The sequence below is a fragment of the Pipistrellus hanaki genome, assembly GCF_964339955.1.
Source record: "Pipistrellus hanaki genome assembly, chromosome: 2".
Taxonomy (NCBI): domain Eukaryota; kingdom Metazoa; phylum Chordata; class Mammalia; order Chiroptera; family Vespertilionidae; genus Pipistrellus; species Pipistrellus hanaki.
In genome coordinates this window covers 41,308,030-41,334,590 of record NC_140504.1, presented here as the reverse complement: position 1 = coordinate 41,334,590, position 26,561 = coordinate 41,308,030, and the positions used below count along the sequence as shown (strand labels likewise).

Below are 26,561 nucleotides of genomic sequence, written 5' to 3'. Positions count from 1 at the left end.
TTTCCTCTCTCCAAAAACCAGTGGGAAAATATCTTTGGGTGAGGATTTAAAAAAGTAAAATCGAAAACATTTTTTAAAAATAGGGGGTAGGAGGTGAGGAAAGTCATTTCTGCCCTTAAAACACACTCGGTTTACTCCATAGTGACGAAGCCGAAGGGAGGCCAAAGTGGGGAATAGGGAGCCTCAGGGAACCCTCTTCTGGCCAAAGACAGACTCCACCCTCCCCCATTGCCGTCCTCGGGGAAAAGCAGCTCGAAAGCAGAATTGTGTCCGCTCGGAAATGCCAGCGAGACGCTCCGTTGGCATTAAGTTCACAGTGACGTACAGGCCATGCAGGTGGAGAGGGCCTGAAATTGGAGGGGGGGCCTCTTGTGACCTTGGGTGGATCGCGGGATTCCCGAGGCCCGCACCCCCTCTCCCTCCGCCAGTGGTTGGCGAGTGGCGGCCAACGCCTCTCCCACCCCCATCCCCGGCGCAGAGCCGGCGGGGTCGGGCGCCAGGTCTCCCGCGGTCGGAGACCCCAGACCTCAGTCCCCAGTGGGAGGACTGCACGCGGACAGGATGGGACTATATGTCCACCTCTTCAGTCACTCGTGTTCCATCTACGCATCCCTAAAAGCCTGTGTGCCTCCTCGGAAGGAAACGGCTCCTTTAACCTGGGGCGGGAGCTGGCGGACCGGAAGTGGGAAACGGCTCCTTTAACCCGCGGCCGGAGCTGGCGGACCGGAAGTGACGTTCCCTGCGAATTCCCGGCCTGCCCTGCGCCCGCCCTTCCTTGGCGGGAACTGAGGCGGCTGAGCCGGCCGTGGCACATCAGTCGCCGTGTCAGGCCGCTCGGGGCTCCATGAGCCTCGTATTTTCAGGTTGAGGAACGGAGCTGAGACTGCGACACCGCCTCGCCCCCTCCCTGTCCGGGAACCCCAGGAACGAGCCGCTCGGCAGCGTCCTCGCTCCGGAGTCGGGCGGCTGGGAGGCCCCGGCGGTACCCGGGAACCCGCGCTGAGAACGGGGGATAACAGGTGACCAGCTGAAGAGCGGGCGAAGGCTGCCCTCTCCTCCCTCCGCTCCTGCCCTGTGATGCCCCTGGTCCTGCCCTGTGATGCTCCTGGGCCGCTTTCCGCACCAGCCCGGGGCTGGACCGCCATCCGGTCTGGCTACCTCCCACCCCTTGGGGACGTGAAAGCACAATGCATACAGCATCTTTCAGAGTCCTGCTCTGGGATGTATTGCTATTGAGCAGCCTGTGGCAGGGATGGAGGAATTCAACACCTTAAATTAAAAACCTTAGCTGCTCACAGATATTTACATTGTATTTTGTTTGAGTATATATATATATGCGTATGCCAAGCACAGAACTATGTGTTTGCACAGTTCTTTGATTTAGGTCAATTATGGAATAGGCCTTAGCTCCCTTTGCAGGAGGGGAACCTGTGCCTCAAATGGTAATGCAGTCATCAGATATTATGGAGCATGGGTCATGGACCAGTCAGTGCACAAGGCCTTGGGGATATAGCATTGACAACTATAGAATTGCCACTAACGAAGGGGAATTTTCAGGCAAGCTAGTGATGCCTTTCTATCCCTAAAAAACGTATTTATGTTTATTTCAATGTTAATTGTGGTTATCTTCAGGGTGAGATTTTGCATGAATTTTTAAACTCTGGCTTTTCAGCAATGTTTTGCTCTCTTCAAATGAGCAAAAACAGCTACTTCCATTTTAACAACAGACTCTGGGATGGTAGAACTCTCCCCTCCAAAAAAAAGCCTCTGAGTCCTAGTTGATTTGGCTCAGTGGATAGAGCGTTGGCCTGTAGACTGAAGGGTCCTGGGTTCAATTCCAGTCAAGGGCACATGCCCTGGTTGCAGGCTTGATCCCCAGTGGGGCAGGCATGCAGGGGCAGCCAATCAATGATTCTCTTTCATCATTGATATTTCTGTCTCTCTCCCTCCTTCTCTGAAATGAATGTTAAAAAAAAAAAAAAAAGCCTCTGAAGCCAGTAATTGGCGCTGCCAGTAAAACAGACCCCTGAGTGGAACTCTAACTTCTACCCCCATCTCCCCCCACTCCCCAAAGTGAAGGTTCTCATTGGTGGTCTCAGCTGACTCCTAACTGCTGAACCCATTCCAGAGTCTGATTAGAACTAGGTCCATGATTGAAAGAGAAGAGGCTATAGAGGTCCATGTACAGTTTGGTCATTAATGACATCACCTTTATCAAAAAGTTGAACTCAAATTTTTCTGACATAAGATTTTCTTTATTCTGTAACTTCCTCACTTTAAGTACATTCTGATATCCCTAAGCATTTTGACCTCTTTTATGTCCCAGCAGCCTTCAGCACAATGCATTCAGAGGGTGCTAGGTCATGGGGTGATGTTCTTTATTAAATAAGTAATTATTGAATATCTTTGCAGAAGGTTAAGTGCACTTCTTCATAATGGTTTCAAAAGAGCTTTTCTTTTTCTGTCTTGCACCTGGTCAGGGTGAAGTAACCATGCAGGCATTTTTAAAAGGCACATCTATCAGTACTAAACCACCATTGATCAAGGATCGAGGAGTAGCTGCCACTGCCGGAAGTAGTGGAGAGAACAAGAAAGCCAAACCTGTTCCATGGGTGGAAAAATAGTAAGAACTCTTGTGTTTTTGTTGAAATTGTTAATAAATTACATCTCTAACCAGTTATAAACCCTCCACCCCCCCCCCCTTTTTTTTCTTTCTTAATGGAGGATGATTTGCTTGGTTTAGATGTTGTCCTTAAAAATCACCCAAGGATGTAAGTCATAGAACCTTGGTACTGAAAGGTACCTTAGAATGATCTAATTTAATTCCCTTATTTATGAACTAAAGTCTTATTTATGAACTAAAGTCTTCTGTATATCTCAGGTCTATGGTTTTAGGGGCCGGGATACATACAGCATTGAAGAAAACGTGGTTTTTTTTTTATAAGCCTGCTTTTGATCAGGAGTTCTACTAAGTCCAAGTAATCTGTTCCCCTTTCATTACTGATAGGTGGAAATTGTTGCATGTTTGTTTTTTATACGTTTTGGGCAAAAACAACACTTGAAGTCCCACTTAAATTTCAATCAGCTAAGTAGTAGTATAACAAATAGTAGTTGTAACTCCAAATGTAGCTTCAGTTATTACCAAGACTTTGCAGATTACTTATAGGCCAAAAAGGCCCTCATGTTTTATTTGGCACCAACAATTCTTAAAAATGGAAAGTTTCACATAAAAATCTAGATTTTTTTATTTTTTTATTTTTTATTTTTATTTATTTTTTTTTGTCCTAAATTGTTTATTAGATAAGAATTTTACAAACATTACTTATATTAGCGGTAACGGTGGAGCTGGAGAGTATTGCGCCTTCTCCAAGCTGCGCGGCGAGAACCACCAATAGTGTGGTGGAACTTGTGGCCCTTCCCAAGGCCACGGCTCTTGAGGCCTGCAGATGTCAGCCCTCGCATCTCCCTGTGCTTGTGGACAGGTTTGGTGATCCATTGGGTGTCAGGATTTCTTCTGATAGCTTTATGGAATGGATCAATGAGGATAACCTCAAAGAATTTGTATGTGGAATCTTCGCCAACCCAGTAAGAATTCAGGACTCTCAGAGCCCCACAGTGGCGTCCAGCTCTCTCTTCGGCAACAGACTGAAGGCTTCGAGCAAACTTCAGCTGGTTAACACCGTGATGGACGGGCTTGCCATAGGTCGCACCCTTAGGAACAGGGCGTTTGCGGCCACCACGGCGCACACGAATCCGATATATCACATAACCTTGCTTGGCCTTGTAGCCCAGCCTGCGCGCCTTGTCGGGCCGGGTGGGGCGGGGGGGGGGGGGGGGGGGCCCTGTGCAGCGCGGAGAGCTGGCGGTACTGCCAGCAGCGCACCCTGAGAAGGAAGCGCATCACATCCGACTGCTTCTTCCTCCATAGCTCCTGGATGTACTTGTAAGCGCCCATCTTGGCTTACCTTGATGGCTGCGGCCAGACAGAAAGCAAATCTAGATTTTTTTAAAAATTAAAAAATATATTATGCAAGGGGAGAAAAAAAATCTAGATTTTCAACTCCTCAGTAGATTAGGCAGCCACTAGATGCAAATTCTCACCTGACAGCAGTTAGATGGACTTAGATACTGCTTCTCATTTTGGAAAGGTTGTGTGTTCCTCAATTCATCATAGTCCCTATTTTCTCTTGCCTTATACTCTGCTTTCTTCACTCTTGTTGTCTACCTGGCCTCTGCAAGTGTTTGAATAAAAAAACTGGTTTATAACATACACTGTTTTTTTTTTCCTAGAAAACATTATCTAACATGAAATTCCTGCCTGGCACTGACCTGAGTACTTAGAAAAATATGACTTAGAAAGTTTCTGATTAGTAAACTAAGCACAAAGCCTAATCTTAGGGTTGGAAGTATAACTGTTCGAGCTCTTAAAATCACTAGTTAATGATTTAAGAAGAAAATTATATGTTATACTTCATATTGATTAAACTTATTTTTTTAACCCTTAGTGAAGTGAATAGATATGCATTTTTTGTGCAGTTGAGTAATGGAAAAATTTGATATTAACCAATTAACAATGTAATAACTATATTTATATAGATGTATTAACTAAAATAGTTGTCTATCATGAGGTTACTAAATAGTTCTCTCTTTTAACCTGAAATGCATGATCTTGTCAACATATAATACTTTTGGCCCTGGCTCAGTTGACTGGAGCATTATCCCGAGTGTCAAAATGTTATAGTTTGATTCCCATTCAGAGCACATACCTAGGTTGTGGGTTCAGTCTCTGGTCGGAACGCATATAGGAGGCAACCACTGTTTCTCTCTCACATTGATGTTTCCTTCTCTCTCTTTCCTCTTCTCCTCCCCTCTCTCCTCCCTCCCTTCCTATCTCTAGAAAAATCAATAAAAAGCATATTTTTGCATGAGGATAAATATATATACATATATATCATATTACTTTCTAGGCAAGTGTTCACTTTAAATTTTTTAAGCACTTGGCATTTATGGTGTAATAAAATCCTCTTACTTAATTTTTGTAAGCATAACATGCAAATTATGTGTCTGAACAGTGAAAAATTACTTCAGTCCTTTAGTATATTTGTTTAAGGCACAAATGGGGTTTCCAACTACTTCCAGTTATGAAAGTTTCTCATTACCAATATGAGAATTATCATCAGTATTTTAGCAAAAAGAATACTTGAAAACGTCTCTGTGGCTACTATAATATACAAAATAACCTTTGTTGTTGTTTTTTACAGTCGTCCAAAATGTGTGGATGAAGTTGCTTTCCAGGAAGAAGTGGTTGCAGTGCTGAAAAAGTCTTTAGAAGGAGCTGATGTGAGTAGCAGATGATGTTTAATGTCATTGGGAGATTCACCCTCTTCCTTTATTACCCCCACCCCCTTTAAATACTAAGATATCTATACAGTGGGCCCATGATGACTATTTGTGCAATTGATGATTAGTTCAACAAGTATTTATTGAGCATCTCCAATTCTATCCCCTGGCATTGTTATATAGTACTCAAGTATAGACCATTGAGCAAGACAGTCTGGGCCTCTTTGCTCGTGAATTTTTATTTTGGTGGGGAACAACAGAGTAAACATAGAAACCAAATAAGTAAGGGAATTCTAGATAACGATATGTGCTGTAAAGAAGAGTCAAGAGATTCTTTGAAAGTATAATTTCTCTGGTAGTTATAAAATTGTCACAAGGCAATTTTGTACAGCATAAGGAATATAGTCAATAATTTTGTATGGTACCAGATGGGTACTAAACTTATGGGGAAGGGATCACTTCTTAAGTTATATAAATGTCAAACCATGATGCTGTACACCTGAAACCAATATAAAATAATATTGAAAGTTAACTATAACTGAAAAAGAAAGTATAATTTTTCACCTAATTTTAGGATTCGGTTTGAACTACAATACAAAAAAAAAGGAAAATGAGTCTTTAATTCTGCTTATAGCATTGTGTCGCCTACTGTGATGAGTGGGATAAAATGTCCTTGAGTGACTTGTAATTTAGATCAGCAGTCACCAGTCAGTGGTCCGTGAGGTCCAAAAAGTTGGTTACCGCTGCTTTAGATTATTCAGAGACAAACTAAACCTATATAAAGAATTAACAGTTTAGGGACATTTGTAATACTTTCAATAATAAATACTTAATTTTTAAAAATTAGCAGTTTAAAATTTCATATGATAAAGTGCTTTAAGAACTCAGTGAAGGAAGAGAAAAAGTTACAGATGAAAGTGGTATTTAGTTTTTGCTTTATTTCCAAGGTTGGCTTTCTTCCTCTTAATCTGGCTGCTTTGAAGTAGAGATTCTTTTGTTTTTTTGCTTCCATGTTCTCTTCCTGGAATTACAGTACAACAGTGCATATTTTGAAAGAAGTTATATTTATAAAACTATTCAAAATATTTTTCTAACCTCTGTTCAGAGGGTAGAGCAGCAGCCAACACACCGAAGGGTCGTGGATTTGATTCTTGGTCAAGGACAGGTACCTGGGTTACACATTTGATCCCGGCCCCAGTCAGGGAGCAGCGTGTGGGAGGCAAGTGATCAATATGTCTCTCTCACATTAATGTTTTTCTCTGTCTTCCCTCACCCCCTCTCCCATCCCTGTCCCTTCCACTCTCTAAAAATCAATGGAAAAAATATCCCTGGGTGAGGATTAACAACAATAATAAAAATACATAAAATATTTTTCTTTACCAGGATTTGTTTTGATATGATCCAAATATTTACCTTTTAATTATATAATAGTATACAACTATAATTGCTTAGTAATATTTACACAGATTTTAGGACAAAGTATATTTTAATTGCTAGTATTCTCAACTTGAAGCAAATCTAGTGGGATTATAATTCAGTTCTTTTTTTTAATATGTTTTTTATTGATTTTTTGTTTTTTACAGAGAGGGTTAGAGAGTTAGAAACATGGATGAGAGAGAAACATCGATCAGCTGCCTCTTGCACACCCCCCACTGGGGATATGCCCGCAACCAAGGTACATGCCCTTGACCGGAATCGAACCTGGGACCCTGCAGTCCCCAAGCCGGAATCGAACCTGGGACCTTTGAGTCTGCAGGCCGACGCTCTATCCACTGAGCCAAACCGGATACGGCATGATTCAGTTCTTTATACTATCTAATTTATGAGGCTGAATTGAGAACTTGAACCACTTGTGTTTCTTTTCAGACTAAATTTGGTAAAACTTAAAGATGAAGTTGTGTTTTTTTTTCAATTCTAAAAGAATACAGGAAAATAATTCCTTCATTTGCTTTAAAAAGTTTTAAGGTAGAATTAGGAATTGTTTTGTTTGTTTTGTTATTTTTTTCAGAAATCAATTTTAAGAACTGATTTGACATAGAATTCTTTTTTTTCTCCCAGGTTTATTGAGATATAATTGATATAACATCACTGTATAAATTTAAGGTGTGCAGCATAATGATTTGACTTACATATATTATGAAATGATCATTGGAATAAGTTTGGGTAACATCATCATGTTATGTAGATTCAGAAAAAATAATAATTTTTTCCTTGTGATGAGAACTCTTAAGAACTACTCTCTTAACAACTTTCATATATATCATACAGCAATGATCATGTTGTTCATTACTTATTTTGTAACTGGAAGTTTGTAACTTTTGATAGTTTCCCCTCTCCCAATCCTCGGCCTCTCTTTTTATTAGTATTTTTTATTCCACATATGAAATCATATTGTAAATAAGTCTTTCTCTGACTTATTTCATTTAGCATGAGGCCCTCATGGTCCCATCTATATTGTTGCAAATGGCAGGATTTCCTAGTATTTTATGGCTGAATAAAATTCCGTTGTGTGTGTATCTTAATTAAACTTATTGAGGTAAGATTGATTAATAACATCCTATAAATTCCAGGTGTACAATATTTAATGTACTGTATTGCATGCCTACCACCCAATCTAGTTTCCTTCCATTATCATATATTTAACCCTTTTGATCCAATTTGTCATTTCCCTGACACTGGTAACTACCATTCTGTTGTCTGTATCTGTGAGTTTGTTTTGTTAGTTTGTAACTTTTTGTTTTATACTCCACATGAGTGAAATCAAATAGTTTTTGTCCTTTTCCATCTGGCTTACTTCACTTATGCTCTCAAGATTCATCCATGTTGTCGCAAGTGGCAATATATATATATATTTTTAATGGTTGAAATATTCCATTCTACATGTATACCACATCTTTATCCAGTGTCCGTTGATGGACATGTAGGTTGTTTTCATGTCTTGGCTATTGTAAATAATGCTGCAATTAATATAGGATACATGTATCTTTACAAATTAGTATTTTCATATTTTGGAGTAAGTACCCAGAAGATTTACTGGATCATATGGTAGCTCTATTCTTAGTTTTTTGTTTTTTTTTTAAATATATTTTTTATTGATTTTGTACAGAGAGGAAGGGAGAGAGACAGAGAGTCAGAAACATCGATGAGAGATAGACATCGATCAGCTGCCTCTTGAACACCCCCCACTGGGGATGTGCCCGCAACCAAGGTACATGCCCTTGACCGGAATCGAACCCGAGACCCTTCAGTCCCCAAGCCGACGCTCTATCCACTGAGCCAAACCGGTTTTGGCTATTCTTAGTTTTTTTAAGCAATCTCCATACTGTTTTCCATAGTGGCTGCCCTAATTCACATTTCTACCAGCAGTATACGAGGGTTCCCTTTTCTCCCAATTCTCTCCAACACATGTTATTTCTTTTCTTTTTGATAATAGCCATCCTGACAGGTATAAGGTGATAACCTCATTGTGTTTTGATTTATATTTCCCTAATAACTTAGTGATCCACATACAGTTCTTAAATGTACCATATATGTGTGTGTGTGTGTGTGTGTGTGTGTGTGTATGAAGCATTATAAATATTGAAGTATGCATGCATCAAAATGATAGTTATAACCTTAAAAATAAAGGAGCCTAGGGGTGTTTTTTTATTTATTTTGTTTTGTAGTGAATCTCATAGTTTGTATCTTAAGCTATTTGTTACCGATGTAACAGTAATAGTTTTCTAATTGATATATTTATTTAATATATGCTGACTTACTTACTTGGCATATATTGAGTACTGCACAAGATGCTGAGCATACAGATGTGAAAAGAACAAATATGGTCTTGACCTTCTTTAACTTACAATTTAGTAAGGTAGATGGGTATTTTACAGTTAAACCCTACAGTTAAATAATAAATGCTAGTAGTAGTTGCATCCAGTGCAACAAAGACTAATGAGTGATTAATGGATGAGACCCACTTTAGATTGGGTAGTCAGGGAAGGCTTCTGACGTGTAATGCTGTAGGAGTTGGCCAAACAGAATAAAGGAGTCAGACCCTAACTTGTGTGGGACAGCATATGTGTAGGCCATAAAGTGCTTAGTTTCCTATGTGCAATTAGTTCCCTACATGAAAGGATATACTAAAGAATGTATAGTTTTGTAAGAGAGCTCAATAGAATTTTTTTCATTTATTAATTTGTACCACAGATCTATTGCCTGCTTTATAAGGAGCCAAGCTAGCTATACTTAAGGTATAAAAGAAGATAACCAGTTATTTAACCTTAGCGTTCTTTTTCTAGTGAATTCTCCCTGATATATCAGGCATCCTACAGAGTACATGATCATGATGTGGAATACCGCCTGGCATTTAATAGATACTTAGTTCTTTTAATATTTCTGTTTTTGCAACCTCAGCTCATTCAAACCCCTAATATGTTTTTTTACTCCTTTTTCCTCGGTATTGGCCAAATCCAATTACTTGTTCATTCTATTTCCACTTTGAAATAACAGACATCTTTATAAAGTATAAAATATTGCAAAGCGGGGGATAGGGACCTGGCAAAAGCCTGGGATTCTGAAAATGTTTCTAATTTCAGCTTTGAAAATTCCACCTAAATAAATTAGGAATAGGACAATCATAAATATGATTCAATTTAAGATATTAGAAAAACATATTGGGGAAGAAGTCATCTATCTTCTATCCTATCTAATAAAAGAGTAACATGCAAATTAACCACCACTCTGCTATACCCACAAGCCACACCCACCAGCCAATCAAAGCAAGTATGCAAATAAACACAACCAAGATGTCTACAGCCACAGAGAGCAGGAGGGAGGCTTGGGTTTCCCAGGCAACCGAAGAAGCCAAGCTTTCTGCCTGCCCTAGCTGGCCTAAGCCTCCACTCAAGACTATAGTTTCAATTATAGAAGGTAAACAAATCCAAACAGAAATGGCTGCTGGCTATGGAGAAAACAGGAGGGTTGGCTCCACTCCAGGCTACAAATTTCAATTGTAGAAGGTAAATAAATTCCAGATACCAGGGCCTCTGCTTGGGTCGCCAGAGGGCGTAGCTGGCCTGCAAACCACCTCAGACCACTCGCTCAGACCACCCCACATTCCAAGGGAACCCCCACCCTGATCCGGGACACCTTTCAGGGCAAACCATCTGGCCCCCCTATGCACCAGGCCTCAATCCTATCTAATAAGAGTAATATGCAGGCTGAAACTGGCTTGGCTCAGTAGATAGAGCGTCAGCCTGCGGACTGAAAGATCCCAGGTTCGATTCCAGTCAAGGGCATGTACCTTGGTTACGGGCACATCCCCAGTGGGGGGGGGGGGGGGTGTGTGCAGGAGGCAGCTGATCGATGATTCTCTCATCGATGTTTCTAGCTCTCTATCCCTCTCTCTTCCTCTCTGTAAAAAATCAATAAAAATATATTTTTTTAAAAAGTAATATGCAGATTGACCATCAATCCAACACACAATAGCTGCCCCCATGTGGTCAAAGATCCTGTCCCTATCTGGACACAAGATGGCCAGCAGGGGAGGGCAGTTGCTGGCACCAGGCCTGCAAGGAAGGGCAGTTGGAGGTGATCAACCCTGTAGGGGAGGGAAGTTGGGGAATGAGCAGGCCGGCAGAGGAGGGAAGTTGGGGGCAAACAGGCTGGCAGGAGAGCAGTTAGGCATCAATCAGGCTGCCATGGAAGTGGTTAGGGGGAAATCAGGCTGGCAGGCAGAAGCGGTTAGGGGCAATCAGGAAGGCAGGCAGGTGAGCAGTTGGGAGCCAGCAGTCCTGGATTGTGAGAGGTATTTCCAACTGCCGGTTTAGGCTCGATCCCACCGGAATCGGGTCTAAATGGGCAGTCGGACATCCCTTGAGGGGTCCCAGATTGGAGAGGGTGCAGGCTGGGCTGAGGGACAACTCCCTCTTCCCTGGCCCCATGCACGAATTTCATGCACCAGGCCTCTAGTATATACATAAAAATCTAATATGCTAAGTGTCCCTCCTCCCTTCCGACCAGTCACTATGATGCACACTGACTACTGGGGGGCAGACACTCAATGCAGGAGCTGCTGAGCTGCAGTGACTTGGCAGCAGCAGTTCTCGGGTGACACACCCCAAAACCAGAGAAGGAGAAGCCCAGTTCCTCCAGGGCCAAACAATTCCACTTTCAGCCATGGGTTATGTTGTTGCTGGGACACTGTTGGCCCCTAATCTGGTTTATTGCACACCTGCCACTTGCATTTGCATTCCACACCCTGTATAACAGCAACTTTGCAGAGTGTCCTCTGACACTCCAGGGCCCCTCAGGGGATGTCTGAGAGCCGGTTTTAGCCCAATTCCTGCACGCCAGGCTGAGCGACCCCACCTGCCAGAGGGATCCTGCTCACTCCACAGCCACCAGGGAGGGACCACAGGAGATTGGCTACAGGGCATGTTAGCCTGTCTCACCCAGTCCTGCTCTACTGGCCACCTTCTAATTAATTTCTTTTTCGACGTGCACAAATCCATGTAGTTGTATATGGAAAAGCTGGATTTAGAACTGTGAATACTATGATACCAGTTATATTAACCCTTTGCACTCCGCTGTCCCCTCTCAGGGGACATTGGAATTCTAGCATATCACTCGGATGTCCCCTCTCAGGGGACATTGCAGTTTATTAGTGATTACGGGGAATTGAGTTATTTCAACGCACTCTGCCGCAAAGTAGCGTTGAGTAGCTGGTAGCCAATGTCCAGAATGGTTCGGAGTGCAAAGGGTTAAGAAACCTGTTTATTAAGATACTAGAGACTTGATGCACAAATTCGTCCAAGGGGTTCAGCCCTCGCAGCCTCAGCTGGCCCTCGCAGTCTCGGCTTCGTCTGCTATTCAGTCTAATTAGCATATTAGCTGTTTATTATATAGGATATGTACCCTCTCTATTGGAAATTATTGCAGTGTTCCAGACATTTTCAGCCTTCCTTTATTTGTGCCAGAGTAAGATTAAAAAAAAAAATTAATTTCTACAGCTCCCCAATCTCCTGTTTTATGGGCCACCTGGAACTGGAAAAACATCCACAATTTTGGCAGCAGCAAGGGAACTCTTTGGGTAAGTTGAAATATCTTTTTTTTAAAGACTTGACACTGAAAACCTCTGGTACTGCTTTTCTTTCTCTAAAAACTTGAATTTGTTTTTTCTGTGAAATTGTTGGTTTGTTTTTATTTCTGAATTTTTTATTAATCCAGTGGGCCCATTTCCAGTTCCTCCCCTCCAGTAAATTAGCTTGCCTATGTCTTTTGTGACCTTCATTCTGAACCTTATTCAATGTTTGAATATATTACACACAGGGAGCCCCATGACATATATATATATATCTTATTATTTTTTTTAATCCTTATCTAAGAATATGATTTCGTTGATTTTTAAAGAGAGGAAGGGGAAGAGAGAGAGAGAGATGAGAGAAACATAGATCACTTGCCTCCCGTATGCTCTCTGACCAGGGATCGAACTTGCAACCTAGGTTATTGAGCCCACAGCCTTTTGGTGAATGGGATGGTGCTCTTACCAACTGAGATACCCAGCCAGGGCATGATTTTTTACATATATTTATTCACAGAGGAAGGGAGAGGGAAAGAAACATCAACAAAGAGAAAATCATCTATCGGCTGTCTCCTGCGCTCCCTCCACTGAACTAAAGTGGCAAGGGCTTATCACTATATATTATGATTTTGGGCTCAGAAAACCCAGCCTGTCTCCAGTCACATTGATAATTTCATCACACTCTCTTAATTATTGCATTAACATGTTTCGTATGATCAAGTCTGTTGTGTCCGATGCTACTGACCCATACCACCTCTTTAGTTTCTTCTTGCACTGGCTTTGTTAGGCCCTGCCTCTGGAGTGGCTGGGCCAGATCCTTACCCTCAGGCATCCTAAGTGTAAGCAGAGTATATGGTTGCCGATACAGAATGATTCTAAGTATAGCAGAAAATTTCTGAGCTAACTTCCTAGAGTCCTCTTCTTAGATTCTGTCTTGGCTTAGCCAACCATTGTTTAGGAGCCCTCTACCTAGAAAAGGTTTTAGCCTGGGTCTGATACCCATCAACATGCTCCAGTATAGCAAAGATACCTTTTTGGGAAAATATTTAGGAAAAATAAAACAAATTTAAATCTAGGAGTTTTTTTTAATTAAAAATATGTAGAAAAATTACTAGAAGGAACCTTTCAAAATAGTGCTTTGGGTGTGCCAGTTGCTTTAATTATCTTTTGATTTCTCAGATTTCCCTACAGTGAACTACTTTTAATTTCTTAAAAACTCACTTTAAGCTCTAGCCGGTTTGGTTCATTGGATAGAATGCCAGCCTGCAGGCTGTAGGGTCCTGGGTTCGATTCCAGTGAAGTGCACATGCCCGGGTTGGGGGCTCAGTCCCCATTGGGGGCATGCAGGAGGCAGCCAATCCATGGTTCTCTCTCATCATTGATGTTTCTCTCTCTCTCCCCCCCTAACTCTCTGATATCAATAAAAATACAATAAATAAACTCATTTAAAAATAACTATTCATGTTTTAATCTAGTAATTTTCCTTATAGCAAGCTACCCGATGGAAATAATTCAAAATATACTGTATTGCAGCATTATTTAAAATTTCAACATACTTAAAATGAAGCGTCTAACAATAGAAGGATGCTAAATAAGTAAATGGTGATACAATCATAGGATGAAATGTCACATAGCTATTAAAATGGCATTTCGGGAGCTTCACATAGCTATAAAAATGGTATTTTGATTGGTTGCAAGATCGCAAGATGATTATGATACAATACAAAGTGGAAAATTGATTTAAAATTTTATATATTATGTGATATCATTTACCTATATTTTTTAAAAAGCATGGAAGAAAGCCAAAATGTTAACTGCATGTCTCTGCAAAAGAGAAAATACAGAAGTAATTGTGTACCTTTTATCCATATTGTTTAGTAGGTGGATTTTAAACTACTGCAAGATGTGCAAATGTTAAAATGTGGTTAAACCTCAGTTACTTACATGCTCTATGACCTTTCATATTTGCTTCATTTTTACGTAGGCATGAACTTTTTCGATTAAGAGTTCTTGAGTTAAATGCATCTGATGAACGTGGAATACAAGTAGTTAGAGAGAAAGTGAAGAATTTTGCTCAATTAACTGTATCAGGAAGTCGTTCAGAGTAAGTTTCTCTATACCATGTCGTTGTATTTGTTTAAAATACATATTTCTGCCAAATTTACAACTTTTTTCATGTTACATCATATTTTTATCTAAATTATTTAAAGCCAGAAATAAACTTTCCATTATAATTAATTTTGCTTAGTTGTCAAGGGTTTTCCACTGATATTTGTCTAAGAAGTATTTAATCAAATGTGATAGTTGGGTGGTGCATGCATAACAAAAATCCTGACTTTTGCTATTGTGTTATTTAAAAAAAGTCAACTATCTTAGGCTTCAGTGTGTATTTCATAGTAGGGTGACCATATAAGTTCTTATCCAAACTGTGATGCTTTCAGAATGAAAGAGGAGGTATTATTAATAATTAAATAGGACTGCCCTAAATTAAACAGGGATGTTTAGCCAACTACCTATACTCCTCAGGTGCAGTTTCAAGATTACATTTTTGGTTCCTGACCTCACTCACTGACATATATTTAAATTTATATCAGAGCACACATAAGAATTTATAGGAAGTGAAGGACAATTTTTGATATCCACCTTGAATTGACAATGCATATAGATCATATCTGATAAGGCACTTATATCAAGAATATATGAAAAACTCGTACAACTCAATAATAAAAACACAATCTAATTTTAAAATGGGCAAGGTATATGAATTGATATTACTCAAAGAAGATACACAAATGGCTAATAAACAAATGAAAACATCATTCACATCATTAGCCATTAGAGAAATGCCATTCAAAACCATGATGAGATGCCACTTTACACTCACTAGGATGGCTATAATAAAAAATACAGAACAGCCGAAACCGGTTTCGCTCAATGGATAGAGCTTCGGCTTGGGGACTGAAAGGTCCCAGGTTCGATTCCGGTCAAGGGCATGTACCTTGGTTGCGGGCATATCCCCAGTAGGGGGTGTGCAAGAGGCAGATGATCGATGACCCTCTCTCATCGATGTTTCTAACTCTATCTCTCTCCCTTCCTCTCTGTAAAAAATCAATAAAATATATATTTTTTTAAAAAATACAGAACATAGTGGCAAGGATGTGGAGAAATTGGAATCTTTATACATTGCTGGTTGTAATGTGAAAAGATTCAGCCACTTTGAAAAGTTTGGCTAAAAGTTAAACATAGATTTACCACATGATCCAGTAATTCTACTCCTAGATATATACCCACAAGAAATAAAACATGTCTATTCAAAATATGTACACAAATGTTCTTAACAGCATTATTCATAATGGTCAAAACATGAAAACGACCCAAATACCCATCAACAAATGAATGGACAAATAAAATGCAGTATATCCATTTGCCATATTATTTAAAAGGAATGAAGTAATAGCACTGCAATAGGGATGAACCTTGAAAATATCATGCTAAGTGAAAGAAGTCTATCATAAAAGACAACATGTTAGATTGACATCATATGATTCCATTTATGAGGCAAGGAGCACAGATTCAAGCACTGGTGAGGTCTCTCGGCCTAGCCTGTAGGGCTCAGGCTAAAACCGGCTCTCTGACATCCCCTGAGAGCTCCTGGATCGCAAGAGCATGGTTCTCGGGTAAGGGACCTGGGAATTGGTCTTTCTCCTCTCTGGTTCCAGGTGCATCACCCAAGAACCACAGCTGCCAAATCACCATAGCTCGAGCGTTTTCCCTCTGGTGATCAATGCAGGTCAGAGCTACTGGTCAGACAGTCACTTAGGCTTTTATATAGATAGATGTCCAGAATACGCAAATTTGGAGACAGAAAGTAGAGATCATGATTGCCTGTGGCTGAAAGAGTTGGGAAAGAAGAGGAGTAACTCCTCTTGGGCATGAGGCTTTTCTTTGGGAGGATGAGTATGTTATATAAAATTAGATTGTAATGATGATAGGTGATTTATCACTCCTATGTGTTTCTCTGAATCAGTGGGAAGCCATGTCCTCCTTTTAAGATTGTGATTCTGGATGAAGCAGATTCTATGACCTCAGCTGCTCAGGCAGCATTAAGACGTACCATGGAGAAAGAATCTAAAACCACCCGCTTCTGTCTCATCTGTAACTATGTCAGTCGGTATGTAATGTATATTGCCTTGAAGATAGATACTAGCAGCTTTATTTTGCTAACCCTCAGTTAAGAAGAGAAAACATTTTTTTTTTCAATGTCTCAAGGCTACATTAATATCTTCATCAAATCTTGATAAAAATGAGTTCTTTGGGGGAAATCCTTCTTTAGCCACTGACATGTTTTTTTTCCAATATTTTACAGAATAATTGAACCTCTGACCTCTAGATGTTCTAAATTCCGCTTCAAACCTCTGTCAGATAAAATTCAACAACAACGATTACTAGACATTGCTGATAAAGAACATGTCAAAATTAGCAATGAGGTAAGTACTAATTATTAGTTCTTATAATTACTAATTACATTGATGAATACATATGAAGAGGCCCTGAAAGGAGTCGTGTGTTGCTTCAATTTCTGATGCCAACAATTCTTCAGGCAAAGTTAAGCTAAATGAACAACAGTTGGAATGTCTAGGAATTACAGATTTAATCTTTCTGTTACTATTAGCAGTTTATAATCTACTAGAGGCCTGGTGTGTGAAATTAATGTATGAGCATGTTGGGGGCGGGGGGGGGGGGGGGGTGTTGTCCCTTAGCCCAGCCTGCACCCTCTCTAATCTGGGATCTCTCACAATCCAGGACTGCTGGTTCCCAACCACTTGGCTGCCTGCCTGACTGCCCCTAAACACTTCTGCCTGCCAACCTGATCTCCCCATAACCACTCCCCTGCCAGCCTGGTCGCCCCCAACTGCCCTCCCCTGCAGGCCTGGTCATCCCTAACTGCCCTCCCTTGCAGGCCTAACCTTTCCCAAGTGCCTCCCCTGCCGGCCATCTTGTGTCCACATGGGGACAGCCATCTTTGTGTTGGAGTGACAGCCAATTTACATATTACTCTTTTATTAGATAGGATCAGTATATTAGAGACCCCAAACTAGAGCAGATTTCATGCATATAATGCAAATTCTGCAGCAACAAATCTCTATCATTTTAGTCTCCTAGTTAATAACTCCAAAAACTTATTTGGAATGAAATTCTGATACAGTGATAGAATATATAGGCCTTTTATTCATTATAACAATTTAACCATAATTTGTATTTCCTTTATGTAATCAAGAAAATAGGATGAGAAGTATGGAACGTTTCTGCCACTTACTTTCAAAGGCAAGAGATCTCTATCCTTCCATTGGACTGAGGCTGTCTCCATGAATTCTGCCACTATAGGACTAATAATATTCCCTCAAAAATGGAAATAAGTTTCATTCCTCCTCAGTAACTCTTGGCTAAAATATAGTGCTTTTCACTTTATTAAGATCAAAAAACCTTAATTGGTCATCATAGGTAAAAACACATACCAAAAAAACTTTTTTTTTCTTTTTCTTTTCAGGGGCTGTCTTGTCTTGTTAAAGTATCAGAAGGAGACTTAAGAAAAGCCATTACATTTCTTCAAAGTGCTACTAGATTAACAGGTGGGAAGGAGATCACAGATAAAGTGATCACAGACATTGCTGGGGTAAGAGTGTTATTCTGATATTCTTTTAGGAAGTTTTCACCCAAGTATATATAGAATGCTTTGTATGTGCTTAATCCACTCAGGCTGTTTTAGCAAAATACCAGAATGGGTGGTTTACAAACTACAGAAATTCAGTTATTAGCTCTGGAGTCTGGGAAGTCCAAGGTCAAGGTGCCCAGATTGGGTGGTGAGGACCCACTTTCTATTTCTTAAGACTCCCAATTCATAGATGGCCTGCATCTTCCTATGGCAAAAGGGAGCTCTCTGGGCCTTTTTATAAAGACACTAATCCCATGACCCCATAGCCTCCCAAAGGCCTACCTCCAAATACTTCAGGGATTTTTTTTTAACATGAATTGGGGAGGGAGGTTACATTTAGTCTATAGCATGTGCCAAGTACTGTGCTAGGAATAGTTAACAGATATTTAATGTCCCATACCTCCAACATCACCCCTCTGATGTCTTTTCTTATAAATGTAGTCTGTTTTGACAAAGGGTCATATAATTAACAAGGCACATGCATTCTTCAACTTTGAGAAATCTTTTGTTAGAGGGCCACACAGGTCTTCAAATATTCCTTTCAGGCTTTATTGAATTTTCATACCACAAACAGCATTAATCCTTTTTCCTAGGTATTAGGGGTTAAACCAATCTCTTTAGAGAACTGCTTTGAGGAAAGACAGCCACTAAGATATTGGCCACTATTAAAGTCATTAAGTCCAAATCTGAGAATGTTTTCAAAGAATTTTAAAAGCAAGTTATGTACCACCCTTATTGCATTGTAGTGACTGGACTAATGTATTGGCATAGCACCTTGAAAGTATTTTTTTTTTTAAATATATTTTATTGATTTTGTACAGAGGAAGGGAGAGATAGAAACATCGATGAGTCATCGATCAGCTGCCTCTTGCACACCCCCTACTGGGGATATGCCCGCAACCAAGGTACATGCCCTTGACTGGAATCGAACCTGGGACCCTTCAGTCCCCAAGCCAATGCTCTATCCATTGAGCCAAACTGGTCCCGGCCCTTGAAAGCATTTTTAAATTTTAGGTCCAATACCTTTTTCTGTATTACCTCTCTGCTCAGAGTTGAGCATAAAGCTTAAAGACCCCTTTCCAGGACTCAACTCAGCTTTGTCATTTGTTTGGTGAACCAACCAAGCATGGAATATTAGGAGTGGGCATGTCCAAACCACCGTCTCACCAGAAAATATCTTTTTAGGTAATACCAGTAGAGACTGTTGATGGAATATTTGCTGCATGTCAAAGTGGCTCTTTTGACAAGCTAGAAGCTGTGGTAAAGGTAAGGGTTTAAGTTATTTACTAACTTTGGGGAAGAGAAAATTCAATGTTGACACCGTGTAATTTTTTTTGTTACAGGACTTGATAAATGAAGGACATGCAGCAACTCAGCTTGTAAATCAGCTTCATGATGTAGTTGTAGAAAATGATGCTCTTTCTGATAAACAAAAGTCCATCATTACAGAAAAACTTGCTGTAAGTAGGCATCTTTGCACATTTCAGCAAAAATACTTATACCTAAAAAGGACAATTATTTAATAACCCTTTCTTTTTCTTGTAGGATGTAGACAAGTGCTTAGCAGATGGTGCTGATGAACATCTACAATTGATTAGCCTCTGTGCTACTGTGATGCAACAGTTAACCCAGAATTGTTAAAACCACGTTCAATTCATACCATTTTACAATAAAATAATGAAAGAACCTTTAAAGTGAATATACAATTTATTTAACATTCAAACTTCATTAAGACATGTGCAATATGGCAATTTTACTGGGGGTTTAACCCTACCTAGGATATGATTGCTTGCTGGGGCTTAGCAACAGGGTCCAGTTCACACTTAGCACTAATTAAATACTTTATTGAATAAATACAATACCAAACAAAATGCATTCAAATGCTTCCTAAAAAAAATAAAATCAATTTTAAAGGCCTTCTATTCAGGCTAATGACAAACACAATAAAGGCAGATAAGCTAGTTTAACATAATTGGCTGATTTTATACAGCACTTATATCTTTTAGTCCACAAGTATATTATTAAATGATAGAGAACATCTAATACAACCATTTCTACATAACTAGGAAATAAATTTTTAAGAAAAAAAGATTTTACAGACCCCATCTTTTGTACCCAACCCCAACAGTCTAACTCTAGAGGATAAAGCCAATGACTCTCCTCACAAGAGCTCACGACTAAAGTCGCTTTGCTATCAAAATCTGTATTTCTGATCCGTTGTGAGCATTGAGACAAGATTCAAATATTCCCAAAGAAAGAAGCACAATGCACGTTGTGATCACCTAGTCAGCAACAGCGAGCACTGCATTCAAAACTATCTCATCCCGGGAATTAAATAAGGTCAGCCACATTCATGGGCATTTCCTCCACTGTAGTATTGTAGAAAGTCTCAATGTCACGAAGAATCCTCTTGTCTTCTTCAGTAACAAAGTTTATAGCCACACCTTTCCTCCCAAATCGACCCCCTCTGCCAATTCTGTGTAAGAAAAGAAAATAGCAATTAGAATGTTACTTCTAACAGAATGCATGAGTTACTGAACATGATGATCCACTGTTAACCATCAGCTGCTGTGTTTACTTATCAAGGTTATAGTTCGTGCTTCTAATTGGAGCACTATCTGCTAATCAATATCTAGAGGGAAAAGAAACCTTCCTTTGCAGTTAGTGCCATAAGGATTCAAAAGCTTGTCTGGCTGCAAAATGAGATTTTATCAAGTGCCTTGAGCATTATTATTTTTAAAGCAGATGACAGTATTGTGTTTGGGGTAGTGAAATTTAAAAAAAAGCCCATACCAAAGTGGGCCAGCCAAGAGCAGAAGTCAGCCTGGGACATAAGTAAACACACCGGACGAAGCAAAAAGAACAGTTATATAATCCATATCGGCGCACTTCTGGAACCGTAAACTGTAAATACAAATGCTGCACGGTTAACTATTGTCTAAACTCACAACTTTTTTCAGTGGGAAAACAAGTATTTGGTATGGTAACCCAAACTCATCACTGCTTTTTGCTCTGTTTCACACGTTATAACTCAAATTACTCAAACGTGTTTACCTCCAAAGCAACTTTCTTCCCTCTCCGATAGAAACCGGACAATATAAAACCTCCTAATAGGCTAATATACAAAAATGCCTTGGCTGGAGCAACTTAAAACATAAAATAATCATTGACAAAAGAAAAACAAATATAAATACCGACTCGCTCTTTATTCAAACAGTGTGCTGTTTCGCTTATGATTCCACGTCCTAAATTACGTCAACGCCGTTTCTGAGTGCCATCTCGTCATCAACTGCTGCTATCGACTCCTGTTTTTAAAAAGTCTTTTTTTACATCATATAACAAAGTACAATTCAATTTATTTAGGGATAAAGCCACTATAACTAAACCAGGGACCGCTCAAATTGCTACCAGACGACACCAAGAAAATCCCAACTATAATCACCAAGAAAGCACAAGAGCATCACAAAAAATAAAGCTCAAAAGTAAGCTAAGACCAACAAATCTAAACTAAAACAATCTAATCCATAGGTATGAAAGTCACAATTTGGGCCAATTGTTTTCCCACTGCATGACCAATGTTCCCAAGTACAATTTTTCATCTTACCAATTTGACACTGTCTACTGAATCAATACCCTGAGACTTTATCTGGAAGGTAACTTCATCAGTAGAAAATACATGAGCTTATCTTACCAATACAGTAACAAGGTGCCATCTACTCACCTGTGAATATAGTTTTCACGATTGGTAGGTAGATCATAGTTTATAACCAATGACACTTGTTGCACATCAATCCCACGAGCCTGAAATACAATGGTATGGTATTAAAATTCTAATTGATAAACTACAGACTTATGTAATGTAGGCCACAAAATAGTAATGGGCTATATGTTAGTGATATAGCCCACTGTGGAGTGTGGTCTTTATTCTCCCAAAGAGCCTAATTGGTAAAGGTTACTAAAAAACCTTCACCCAAAATAAAACTTTTGGTAGATCAAAAGAGCAGTTGATTTACTTACCAACAAGTCAGTAGTGATCAGAACACGGCTTGACCCTGATCGGAATTCCCTCATGATAACATCTCTTTCCTTCTGGTCCATGTCACCATGCTGCAAATTAACAAACCTTCATTCAAGAATCACCAGTCAGTCAATATTTAATTTTAACAATTATGTATGAGACCAAGCGTCCCTGGCTGCTACAGTAGTCTAGCAGACAGGTATAGTTAAGAAACAACTTTATTTCGAGCAGGGGGAACGACAACACAGCACTTAACAGCTATATTGTAGTCTAAATCCTGCTTTAATATGAGAAGACATTGTAATTACCACTACTAGAGCAGAACACCTCTTACCAGAGCAGAAACTGTGAAGTCCCTGGCATGCATTTTCTCAGTGAGCCAGTCCACTTTGCGCCGTGTATTGAGAAAAATAACAGCTTGTGTAATCGTCAGTGTCTCATACAAGTCACAAAGTGTGTCCAACTTCCATTCCTACAATATTTCAAAGAAAAAATTAAGTTTAAAATGGTTTCCAACTTATAATTAAAAATTCGCTGTTAAGGTGATCAGAAGACATGTTGCACCAAATTTTAAGACAAAGGACACTGGACATTAAGAAAGAGGTCCACCCCAGTCTTTATCATCTAGTGCAGTTACTTTTCTTCTTGTGTGTACTCTGCTAGCATTATTACAAAAACCAAGATATAATCCTAGTTTCTGCAATTTTAGCACAGTGCTTATACAAGAAGGTCAAATATCTGGCTACTTTTTTTGTTTAGTAATTAGACAAGTTACCTCTCTTTCAACATTGATATAAAACTGTTTGATTCCTTCAAGGGTCAATTCTTCCTTTTTCACCAGAATTCGAATTGGATCTCTCATAAATTTTTTGGTCACCTCCAACACATCAGTTGGCATTGTGGCAGAAAGCAACACAACCTTAAAAAAATAGTAAACTGTTATCACACAAGTAGTTAGCTGAACTTTTACAATATTGAAAAAACTATGTTTGAGGCCAAGCGTCTCTGTCTAGCTATGGAATTGTGCTAGACAGAGATAGTTATGCATCAATTGCTTTAAGCAGGGGGAACGACAATAAAACACTTCAGTTGTATTGTAACTGTTCCTGCATTAAAACCTGACCTCCAGCTATAGTAGGGGATGAAATAAAGCTCACCTGAATACTTGTATTTAATTTTTGGAAAATCTCATAGATTTGATCCTTAAATCCCCGGCTCAACATTTCATCTGCTTCATCCAAAACAAACATTTTGATCCATTTTGGAGCTGTTAAAAATAAAATCATACTATCATCCCTAAATTTTCAATTATAGTAAAAAAAAAAAAAATCTTTGCTCAATTGACACAATACTTACAAAGATATCTTCTGTTTAGCATATCAAACACTCTCCCTGGTGTACCAACAACAATATGTGGTGCTTCGGCCTGCAGTTTTTGCATTTCATTGCGAACATTAGTTCCACCAATGCAGGCATGACAAGTTGCTCCCATGTAGTCTCCAAGTGCCAGAATTACCTTTTGGATCTAAAAGGCAAAAGCCTTAATTATTATCCAACAGAATTACAGATTGTGACTAACTTCCAAAGCATAATGGCAAATATCTGGTCTACACACAGCTTTTATGCATGCATAGCACTTTACTACTTCAAAGTTCAAAATGGAGACTGATCTAACTGCTTAGAGGTAAAATTGCCTTGCAATGTTCTGTGCCTTGTCAAACTTGGGATCCTATTGTCCCAGGTACCTGCTAGATTAAGAACTAAAAATATGTCCTTTATTCTTCATTGTGTAGGGAACCATAAATAGTGGAGCACGCTCTGCAATTTCAGCTACAACAAATCCGTTGCTACTTTAATTTTTCCCACAGGGCAGTGACATTGACCTCAATAAAGCCTAGTTTTTATTAGCAATGTGTACTTCAGTCTTTATCAGCAGTGAGTCTTGAAAACATATCATGCAAAAAGATGCATCACAAACTATAACATTGTCACTGCAGTTTTCATGTTGCACAACTGCATTCAAACTTAAAAATGAGACCAGATCTAGTCCACCCTGAACAGAAATCTTTAGTTTCTCCGTCTGTTACATAACCCTATAAAACCATACTTGCACACCCAGTCCCTATTTAACTTTTTAAAAACTCCCTGCATGCATGGACAGTTAAAAGGAAGTTTCTGATAGGACCAATTTATACTGTTTTGAATTCTTCAGTTGTGAAACCTGAAACCTATGCAACACGCAAGCGGTTTTAACTACACTATCAATACCTGTTGTGCCAGTTCTCTGGTGGGGGCCAATACTAGTGCTTGGGTCTCCTTGAACTCAATCTCCAACTGTTGCAGGATGGAAATAGCAAATGTGGCTGTCTTGCCAGTACCTGACTGAGCTTGAGCAATCACATCATACCCTAAAAAAAGTAGGATACATATTTACCGATCCCACATCAAACCGTCACCTCTAGTTTACACTATGTATTCCATTTGGAACATGAAATATGCCCAAATAATCAAGTGATCAGCAATGAGCATTCTCTTCATTTCAGGTCAGTCCCGAAAGATGTTTGCCATCATTTCACTTTAAGGAATACAAGTAGGTACTAGTCCCCCAGACTATTTTCCCTTTTATAATCCACGTCTACGTAAAACAATGTTTCACTGTCACTAACTGCCAACGAATTCTTTTTACCTTTAATACAAGGAATAATAGCTCTCTGCTGAATAGCTGAAGGCTTCTCAAAACCATAAGCATAGATGCCCCGGAGAAGAGACTCCTTTAAATTCATATCATCAAAGTTATCAACAATCTCATTCCAGTTGCTCTATAAGAAATAAAAATTTAAAACGGAATAAGTAGGATGGCCAACCTCACCTTTCCACAGTCTCAAAATCCACACCCATTTCTTACCTCGATGACACCATCGGGTTCCATTCCCTCTGGGCCGCCATGTTCTCTGCAGACAAAAAGGCTGCAGTTAGAGAACATCATCTCCAACCCCCCATCTGCACATCAGGGAGGGGGGCAGCTCTTCACTACCTCTCCCTTCCGGATATCCCTCCCCCCCCCCCCCAAAAAAAAGAAAAGGTCATTTCCTACAGAAAGAGCAAAGGAAGCTGGCGGGGCAGGGCACACAATTCATCTCCCGGGTGCCTGCCGGGAAGGCTGAGAGCGGGGACGAGCGGAAAAGCTCCCGGCGGCCGGCCATTCCCCCAAGCCCCGCGCTCCTCCAAGTCTCGACGGCAGGCCGTCTCGCGAGAGCTCCCCACGCCGAGCTCCGCCCCTTACAATGCGCAAGCCGAGTGATTGACGCGGGCAGACCCTGGCCTGGGCTAAGCCAACGGTTCGCCGGCCCGGCGCACCTCCCGGTCCTGTCCAGGAGGTGCCTCGGCCTCTCTCCCCGCCCCCAATTCCCTCCACCCGCGCCCGTGGCCGCACATAAAGCTTCAGGCCCGGTTACCCTGCACGGAACGCGGCCTGCGCCACGGATTTCCCCAAATGCCAGCTCCGTGCAGGCACGGGAGGCGCCGGAAACTCAAAAGGGTCTCCGGGAAAAGCCACCGCGACCACTCCATCTCTGTACAGGTTTTCCCTGCAGCCCGTGGCCCTGCCCATCATGGAAGCTTCTCGAAGGACACAGGCGTAGCGTACCCCAGGAAAAACACCTAGGAGCCCCGAGTCCCCCTGCCTCCACACACCAGCCTCTCCCACCCCACCATGGCGCCGCGGGCCCCGCGGGAAGGCGCCGTACCTGTTATAGTCCGCGGAGCCACCAGACATGTTCCGAAGAGCCGCTCAGCGCCCGACTGGAAAGACAGCGGGCCCGCGCCGCCCGTTTTTTATAGGCTCGCGGCCGGAACCCGTTTCTCCGGCGGAGGAATTTTCCTGCCGCGCTTCGGCTTAGCCACAAAATTGTGATCCTGGGAGCCTGACCTCCGAAAATATCCCAGGCGAGTCTGCGGGGGAATCCCAGTGGACGGTTGCAAGACATTCCAGGGTCGCTGGAGGCCGCAGGACGCCGCGGGGAGGTTGGCACTCTTTGCTTTGGAGGCGGAAGAATATTGCAGCAAGCGGTTGACCGACCGCGTTCCCCTCCCACCCTGCTCCTACGGGGTTTCCGCGTCCCTGAAGCGGAGGCGCCGGGCCGGGCCGGGCCGGGCCGGGCGGGAGGCGGAAGCCGGAGGCGCGCCGCGTGCAGGTGGCCCGGCTTTCCTCCTACCGGGAGTCCTTGTGCCGACCTCGTCCTTCGCGGCGCCCGGGGCCAGGGAGGCAGGGCACCCCCACTCTGCACCGGAGGCTGGTCGGGTGATTCCGCCCGATGACATAGCGATGGGAAAGGGGTGTTGAATGTGACAATGAAGGGCTGCCCGGCCTTTAGCCCGAGCACTTAAAGCCCATTCAGATGGTAAAAGCGTGACAGTCGTTGGGA

At 41.0% G+C, this 26,561-nt stretch overlaps 3 protein-coding genes across 6 annotated transcripts; 1 reads left to right on the top strand and 2 right to left on the bottom strand.

Moving 5' to 3' along the window:
- Positions 1-770: 770 nt before the first annotated feature.
- On the top strand, positions 771-19,813 carry RFC4 (replication factor C subunit 4). Its single transcript, XM_084872987.1, has 11 exons — positions 771-1,019; positions 2,481-2,623; positions 5,262-5,340; positions 12,336-12,415; positions 14,391-14,510; positions 16,434-16,577; positions 16,773-16,893; positions 17,955-18,080; positions 19,305-19,385; positions 19,463-19,579; positions 19,665-19,813. Exons 2-11 carry the CDS (start codon positions 2,493-2,495, stop codon positions 19,758-19,760), a joined length of 1,095 nt encoding a protein of 364 aa, XP_084729113.1. The 5' UTR covers positions 771-1,019; positions 2,481-2,492; the 3' UTR covers positions 19,761-19,813.
- LOC311617531 (large ribosomal subunit protein eL15-like) lies at positions 3,274-3,988 on the bottom strand. The gene is given in 2 exon segments (XM_084873886.1): positions 3,274-3,837; positions 3,839-3,988. Coding segments are annotated over 2 exon segments (627 nt in total). The 5' UTR covers positions 3,956-3,988; the 3' UTR covers positions 3,274-3,327.
- EIF4A2 (eukaryotic translation initiation factor 4A2) lies at positions 19,808-26,561 on the bottom strand. 4 transcript variants are annotated; one of them, XR_014794028.1, is made up of 12 exons: positions 25,884-26,025; positions 25,043-25,088; positions 24,824-24,956; positions 24,406-24,545; positions 23,494-23,662; positions 23,295-23,404; positions 22,913-23,056; positions 22,472-22,609; positions 22,137-22,226; positions 21,841-21,920; positions 21,314-21,424; positions 19,808-20,595 (listed from the first exon to the last, which is right to left on the bottom strand). XR_014794028.1 is itself a non-coding variant. In XM_084872985.1 (11 exons), exons 1-11 carry the CDS (start codon positions 25,910-25,912, stop codon positions 20,451-20,453), a joined length of 1,224 nt encoding a protein of 407 aa, XP_084729111.1. In that variant the 5' UTR covers positions 25,913-26,561; the 3' UTR covers positions 19,808-20,450. The 4 variants fall into 4 exon arrangements, 2 of the variants coding, with proteins under 2 accessions (XP_084729111.1, XP_084729112.1); XR_014794029.1 differs by having other exon boundaries at positions 21,318-21,424; XM_084872985.1 differs by lacking the exon at positions 21,314-21,424 and having other exon boundaries at positions 25,884-26,561.

Excerpts from the sequence above, each read along its gene's own strand:
- RFC4 (XM_084872987.1), top strand. The coding sequence starts at position 2,493 with ATGCAGGCATTTTTAAAAGGCACATCTATCAGTACTAAACCACCATTG. Across the intron at positions 2,624-5,261 it reads GTTCCATGGGTGGAAAAATA|TCGTCCAAAATGTGTGGATG; the intron begins GTAAGAACTCTT and ends TGTTTTTTACAG. Across the intron at positions 19,386-19,462 it reads AGCTAGAAGCTGTGGTAAAG|GACTTGATAAATGAAGGACA; the intron begins GTAAGGGTTTAA and ends TTTTTGTTACAG.
- EIF4A2 (XM_084872985.1), bottom strand. The coding sequence starts at position 25,912 with ATGTCTGGTGGCTCCGCGGACTATAACAG. Across the intron at positions 25,089-25,883 it reads GGCTCCGCGGACTATAACAG|AGAACATGGCGGCCCAGAGG; the intron begins GTACGGCGCCTT and ends TTTTGTCTGCAG. Across the intron at positions 22,610-22,912 it reads ATATCAATGTTGAAAGAGAG|GAATGGAAGTTGGACACACT; the intron begins GTAACTTGTCTA and ends GAAATATTGTAG.